This window comes from Capra hircus, unplaced genomic scaffold (assembly GCF_001704415.2).
Source record: "Capra hircus breed San Clemente unplaced genomic scaffold, ASM170441v1, whole genome shotgun sequence".
Classification (NCBI taxonomy): domain Eukaryota; kingdom Metazoa; phylum Chordata; class Mammalia; order Artiodactyla; family Bovidae; genus Capra; species Capra hircus.
In genome coordinates, this window is record NW_017189667.1 from 32,233 (window position 1) to 39,623 (window position 7,391).

The 7,391-nt window shown below is 66.0% G+C and overlaps 1 protein-coding gene across 2 annotated transcripts; it reads right to left on the minus strand.

Moving 5' to 3' along the window:
- Nucleotides 1–595: 595 nt before the first annotated feature.
- Nucleotides 596–6,065, minus strand: LOC102174647 (beta-galactosidase-1-like protein 2; the record flags this gene model as incomplete). 2 transcript variants are annotated; one of them, XM_018044647.1, is given in 8 exon segments in its annotated part: nt 596–1,284; nt 1,413–1,529; nt 1,767–1,878; nt 2,052–2,139; nt 3,279–3,357; nt 3,515–3,586; nt 3,764–3,886; nt 5,959–6,065. In XM_018044647.1, coding segments are annotated over 8 exon segments (785 nt in total), but the record flags the coding sequence as incomplete, so codon positions are not given.
- Nucleotides 6,066–7,391: the final 1,326 nt, after the last annotated feature.

Consider the following 7,391-nt stretch of genomic DNA (forward strand, 5'->3'; position numbering starts at 1 on the left):
GCCCAGGAAGGGCTGCGTGTCAGGTGGCACGGGGCCATGCAGGACGTGCTCCCTGCAGACCCCAGGCGCGCCTGGGTGAACATGCGCCCACGGGGCTCGTGGGGCCCAGCCGGGGCCTCGGCTCCTGGCGCTCAGCTCCAAGCTTCCCACGGAACGCGGAGCAGGAAGGGCTGGTTGGTTTGGACGAGATCAGGATGTGCTCTGAATACCTCCTGACCACCAAGCCGCGGCCCACAGGTTCGCTTCAGTGAGCTCCACCGTCAGCCTCCAGCAGGACTACGGGGTTCAGCCCGCCGTGACCGTCTGTCCTTGACCCGGCTCGTGGGCCCGGGGGCGGCACACCAGTGCCCCCAGCAGACCCAAGCCGTGTCCCACTCCAGGGAGGAATCTGCCCTTGGACTGTTGCAGAAGAGCCTCTGTTGGCAGCTGAGGAATCCAGGTCCGTGAGGATGCACGCCCACAGGCACAGCTGCCCCCTGCCTGCCAGACAGTCTGCGTCCCCCACCAGCTGGGCTGACTCTGTGCCCAGCGCCACAAACCCGCGTCTCAGCTCCCTGCACAGAGACCGGGTCAGAGACACACCGCCAAGCAGGCCTGGACTCAACTCTGTGGCTTTATTGCAACTCAGGGCAGCGAATCAGAGCCCCACAGAGGACTCACCTCTGGGCACACCCCGGGGTCTGGATGGACATGTGGGAGGAGGCTGCCCGGCCCCGCCCCCGCCCCCCACCAATCCCCAGAGCAGCGGCCTTTCCTCTCAGCAGGTGCTTCCTCACGAGGAGCGGGGAGGGAATACGTGGACTCGGGAAGTGAGGCTCGACTCTCAGACGCTCAGACCCCCGGGGGGCAAAGAGGAGGCCGCTGGCCAGGATGGCAGAGAGGCCTGGGCAGGTTGTGAAGGGTCAGCGGGCTCCCCCCACCCTCCACGGACAGTGACGCGCCTCCCAGCTCAGAGCCGGGGCCACAGAGATGAGGAGCAAACACTCAGGAGCCGGGCCCCACCGGCCCCCACGGTGAACAGTCCCCATCTGGCCTAGGGGAGCGGGGATGCGCTCCGGGGAGCAGGGCCCCTCGCCCCCTCCTCGCGCCTCCGGTCCTGCAGGGCGAGGGTCAACTGCAGCCACAGGCAGACTCCCGAGGGTAGACGGAGCGGGCACAGGCCGGTCAGCGGTCAGCGGGGCCGCGGGCCGGGGCGGCTCAGTGCACGTACTCGTGCTGGCCCAGGTTGGGCGTGTCCACAAACTGGATTATCTGTTGCGCCATCTTCTCCTCAAAGACGATGATCTGGGGGAGACGGCCAGCCTGTCTCCGGGCGGAATGTCTGTCCTCTCCCGCCCACCCAGGCCCCCCGGGAAACACGGCGGGGCAGGGAGGGCGGGGCTGAGGAGGGGTCCCGGGGGACGAACCCCCACCTTATTTAAGCCTACGTCCAGCCAGACGCCTGGGAGGTAGAGGGTCTCCTGGGGCCCGACGTTCCAGTAGCGGCCGAGGTTCTGGTTGTTGATGAACACGACCCCCTTTTCCCAGCCCTACGAGAAGCGGAGGGACGCATCAGTCGGCTGAATTCAGAGTGACAGGGGCTCTTAGCTGCTGAGAGACCAGCCAGGACTGCCCCCAGCCCGCAGCTGCCCCCGCAGGGCGCCCGGCTCAGACTGGACCCCCAATCCTGGCCCCGAGAAGCCCAGCCGGTACTGTCCACCAGAGAGGCCACGACGGAGAACCTGTGGGCACACGCGGTGCGCACACCCCTGGCGGGGGCTACACACCTCCAGCTTCACAAAGGTGTCGCAGGGGGAGTCCGAGACAGACAGGGCTCCCAGGAAGAATGCAGGGAACACGGGCTCTTCTGTCAGGGGTTTCCACTTGTCTGCAGTGAACCTGCGGGCAGACAGACGGGGAGGGGCCCTTTGTGGGTCGCCTGTGTCCAGAGCCCACGCCCGCCCTGTGGCCCACAGCAATGGTTGGGGAGGGGGTCCCAGGGACCCCGGGGCGGGGCGGGGGCGAGGCCGGGCAGCCTCTTCTGCCCTCGGCTGGCACAGGGCGGGACAGACCTCTGCAGGAAGCTCCTGTCCATCTCCAGGCTGTAGATTCTGAATTTTTTCAGGGGAGAGTCATTCAGATAGACGTTCCCAATGATACCTGTGGGAAGGGGGCAGGACTGAGCGAGGAGGGTGGACAGGGGCCCAGTGGGCCAGGCACAGACACGGACTGCTTCCGGAAAGCTCCAGAAAAGACTTCCCCGGAGAGGCCAGCTCCCCAGGGGGCTCTTCACGCGAATTCCTCCCCTGCCATCCCAAAGCCCTGTGAGCCAGTGGATGGAGTCTGCCAGCCCCAGGCTTTTGGGCCTTCTGGGGGGTGCCTGGGGTGGCGTCTGTCTCTGGCCTTCTGGGGGGCACTCCCTTTGGGGTGGAGGCTCCCAGCAGCAAAGGAGACTCACGGCGGGTCTGACGGGCGCCCCAGCCTGCAGCTACTGAGATCAGTGTTCTGCAGCCCAGATGGGGCAAACTGGCCAGGGGCCCCAGGAGGAGGGGAGAGTCGGGGAGGCTGCAAGCCCCTCAAGGAGGCCCCGGGGGTCTGGGGAGGGGACGGGTGTCCTAGGACCTGGGTGCCCCAGTCTGACCACATCGCTTCCTCAAGGTGACTGAGGCGACCCTGCCTGGGGAGGGTTCTTATCCAGCTCCTATCTCAGACTGCATGAAACCCCCCGGGTTTGATAGATAAGAAAAGAGAGAAGGTCCAGAAAGCCCCCAAGACTCACCTTCCCAGGATCTCTCAGGACTCACCCCTCCAGGGGGACCAGGACTTACCCCTCCAGGGGACCTCAGGACTCACCCTTCCAGGGTCTCTCAGGACTCACCCCACCAGGGGGACCCCAAGACTCACCCTTTCAGGGGGACCCCAGGACTCACCCCTCCAGGGTCCCTCAGGACTCACCCCTCCAGGGGGACCTCAGGACTCACCCCTCCAGGGGGACCCCAAGACTCACCCTTCCGGGGGACCCCAGACTCACCCCTCCAGAGGGTCCCTCAGGACTCACCCCTCGAGGGGAACCCCAGGACTCACCCCTCCAGGAGAACCCCAGGACTCACCCCTCCAGGAGAACCCTAGGACTCACCCCCTCCAGGGTCCCTCAGGACTCACCCCTCCAGGGGAACCCCAGGACTCACCCCTCCAGGGTCTCCCAGGAACCCCCATCCAGCTGGGAGCCCCTCCCTGGCACAGCCCCGCGCCACGCGGTGCTCCTGTGGGGAAGGCCAGGCGGCGGCGCCAAGACCCACCTTTGCGCTGCTGGTCAATGCTGTCCCCATAGTTGACTCTCCCGCAGTTCTCCACCAGGATCCTCAGCGTCGTGAACCCCTGTGGGCAGCACAGGGCGCCCTGAGGAAGCCCCAGCCTCCCCTCGGGGTTGCTCGGTGGCGCCCCAGTTTTCCCTGAACTCTGAGCACGGGACAGGGTCCCTGATCACAGAGCCACACCTACCCCAGCTCTGTGGCGGCCCCCCGCCCGGACAAACCTGGACCATGGGGATGACGATCGTATTCCTCTTGTAGTCGAGGGTCCCCAGGAAGTACGTGTCCAGGAACACCTGCCCAGGGAGCAGGCACGGCCCACAGCGTCAGCAGGGGCCTGGGGGTCCCGGCCTGGTACGCAGAGGGGAGGGCCCGGGGGCGGGGCGGGGGAACGGAGGCCACGGTGTGGGGCCACCTCCACACGCGGGAGCGTCTGGGTGCAGGGTTGCCCCTACCTGTCCCCGGTCACGCACAAGGGCAGTGAGGACGCCGGACACGGTGATGGTGGTCTCATACAGCGTGTACCCAAAGGACTGCCCGCTGCCTCCATTGATCGGGAGGTTCTCCATGTTGACCGGGAGCTCCGAGGTGACCGGCTGCATGGACAGGAGACGGGGGTGAGGCTGACAGAAAGCAGCCACCTCGCCTTCCGGGGTGCAGGGCGCAGAGAGCAGGCGGCCTCATGGGGTCAGCACGCGGCGCATGGTGAGGATGACCACTTTCTATTTGCCGTCACTCAGGCAGGCGCCACAGTCCTGCCCGATTCCTCATCAGGGTCCAGGGACGGGGACAGAAGGAAGCTGAGCACAGGGGCCTGGGGCTCGAGGTGGACCCACCTCGGCCCCCTTGCTTCTCCGTGCTCCTCCTCTGGCTCCCTGCTTCCCTCCCCCTCCTCCGTGCTGTGCTCCTCCTCTGGCTCCCTGCCTCCCTGACCCCTCCTCCGTGCTCCTTCCCTGGCTTCCTGCCTCCCTCCTCCCTTCCGTGCTCCTCCTCTGGCTCCCTGCATCCATCCCCCCTCCTCCATGCTCCTCCTCTGGCTCCCTGCCTCCCTCCTCCCACCTCCTCCGTGGTCCTCCGCTGGCTCCCTGCATTCATCCCCCCCCCGCCCCGTGCTCCTTCTCCGGCTTCCTGCCTCTCTCCTCCCTCCTCCGTGCTCTTCCTCTGGCTCCCTGAATCCGTCCCCCCTCCTCCGTGCTCCTCCTCTGGCTTCCTGCCTCCATCTCCCCTCCTCCATGCTCCTCCTCTGGCTCCCTGCCTCCATCCCCCCTCCTCTGTGCTCCTCCTCTGGCTCCCTGCATCCCTCCCACCTCCTCCGTGCTCCTCCTCTGGCTCCCTGCCTCCATCCCCCCTCCTCTGTGCTCCTCCTCTGGCTCCCTGCATCCCTCCTCCCCCCTCCTGTGTGCTCCTCCTCTGGCTCCCTGCCTCCATCCCCCCTCCTCGGTGCTCCTCCTCTGGCTCCCAGCCTCCCTCCTCCTCCCTTCTCCTTGATCTGCCTCTGGCTCCCTGCATCCATTCCCCCTCCTCTGTGCTCCTCCTCTGGCTCCCTGCATCCCTCCTCCCCCCTCCTATGTGCTCCTCCTCTGGCTCCCTGCATCCCTCCTCCCCCCTCCTGTGTGCTCCTCCTCTGGCTCCCTGCATCCCTCCTCCCCCCTCCTCTGTGCTCCTCCTCTGGCTTCCTGCCTCCATCTCCCCTCCTCCGTGCTCCTCCTCTGGCTCCCTGCCTCCATCTCCCCTCCTCCGTGCTCCTCCTCTGGCTCCCTGCCTCCATCTCCCCTCCTCCGTGCTCCTCCTCTGGCTCCCTGCATCCCTCCCACCTCCTCCGTGCTCCTCCTCTGGCTCCCTGCCTCCATCCCCCCTCCTTGGTGCTCCTCCTCTGGCTCCCAGCCTCCCTCCTCCTCCCTTCTCCTTGATCTGCCTCTGGCTCCCTGCATCCATTCCCCCTCCTCCGTGCTCCTCCTCTGGCTTCCTGCATCCCTCCCCCCTCCTCTGTGCTCCTCCTCTGGCTCCCTGCCTCCATCCCCCCTCCTCCGTGCTCCTCCTCTGGCTCCCTGCCTCCATCCCCCCTCCTTGGTGCTCCTCCTCTGGCTCCCAGCCTCCCTCCTCCTCCCTTCTCCTTGATCTGCCTCTGGCTCCCTGCATCCATTCCCCCTCCTCCGTGCTCCTCCTCTGGCTTCCTGCATCCCTCCCCCCTCCTCTGTGCTCCTCCTCTGGCTCCCTGCCTCCATCCCCCCTCCTCCGTGCTCCTCCTCTGGCTCCCTGCCTCCATCTCCCCTCCTCCATGCTGTGCTCCTCCTCTGGCTCCCTGCCTCCCTCCTCCCTCCTCCGTGCTCCTCCTCTGGCTGCCTGCCTCCCTCCTCCCTCCTCCGTGCTCCTCCTCTGGCTTCCTGCCTCCCTCCTCCCTCCTCCGTGCTCCTCCTCTGGCTCCCTGCCTCCCTCCTCCCTCCTCCGTGCTCCTCCTCTGGCTCCCTGCATCCCTCTTCCCTCCTCCTCCTGTCTGCCTGTCTTCTGCACTCTGCGCTGAGGCTGGGGTGGAGCCCCATGGAGACTGCTTCTCTTCGTCCTCCAGCTCAGCAGCTCCAGGTAGCTCAGAGCGTCTGTGGACCCAGCCACAGTCCACAGTCCTTGGCGGGGAGTGAGGCCCTGAGCCCAGGGCCTAGCTTGCACTCACCAACTCCAAGAAGCTCAGGGCATCCCACAGGGACACGTAGAAGGCTGGTGTCACTGGGTCATACGCCGCCTTGGGAAGAAGGTCAGGCGGGATGGGAAGAGGGGCCCCTGCAACACAAGCGGACAATGGGGCACCCCAAAGGGCCCTGACAGTCGCTGCGCCCCCAGCCACCCCCAGCACCGGCTCCTGCCCACACCCAGCAGGGCACGCCACTGCCAGCCACACAGAGAACCCCCAGGAAAACGGGGGCTGCACAGGCCTTGCTTCTCACACTCTTCAAAACATAGACACCTGTGAGGAGGTGACGCTGGCAAGACCCCTATGCAGATGACAACAGTCACTCAGACTTCCCTGTCCTTCCTAGGAAGTTCCTGCACAGGGAGGTGGGGTGGCGAAGAGGGAGGTGGGGAGGGTGCAGGAATGTGGGGTGGGGGAGGACGGTGGGAGGACAGGGAGGATGATGGGGGAGGGGGATGAGGGGGAGCACGATTGGGGAGGACAGTGGGAGGAGGGGGAGGACAATGTGGGAGGAGGTGCAGACAGGGGAGGAGGGGAGGATGATGGGGAGGAGGAGAGGAGGGGAGGATGATGTGGGAGGATGGGAGGACGATGCGGAAGGGAGGATGATATGGGAGGAGGGGAGGATGCTGGGGAGGAGGAGAGGACAATGGGGGAGGGGAGGACGATGTGGGAGGAGGGGAGGACAGGGGGAGGAGGGGGACAATGTTGGAGGAGGTGCAGACGGGGAGGAGGGGAGGATGATGGGGAGGAGGAGAGGAGGGGAGGATGATGTGGGAGGATGGGAGGACGATGCGGAAGGGAGGATGATATGGGAGGAGGGGAGGATGATGGGGAGGAGGAGAGGAGGGGAGGATGATGTGGGAGGATGGGAGGACGATGCAGAAGGGAGGATGATATGGGAGGAGGGGAGGATGATGGGGAGGAGGAGAGGACAGGGGAGGAGGGGAGGATGATGGGGAGGAGGGGAGGATGATGGGGAGGAGGGGAGGATGATGGGGAGGAGGAGAGGAGGGGAGGACGATGTGGGAGGATGGGAGGATGATGCGGAAGGGAGGATGATATGGGAGGAGGGGAGGATGATGGGGAGGAGGAGAGGACAATGGGGGAGGGGAGGACGATGTGGGAGGAGGGGAGGACAGGGGGAGGAGGGGGACAATGTTGGAGGAGGTGCAGACAGGGGAGGAGGGGAGGATGATGGGGAGGAGGAGAGGAGGGGAGGATGATGTGGGAGGATGGGAGGACGATGCAGAAGGGAGGATGATATGGGAGGAGGGGAGGATGCTGGGGAGGAGGAGAGGACAATAGGGGAGGGGAGGACGATGTGGGAGGAGGGGAGGACAGGGGGAGGAGGGGGAGGACAATGTGGGAGGAGGTGCAGACAGGGGAGGAGGGGAGGATGATGGGGAGGAGGA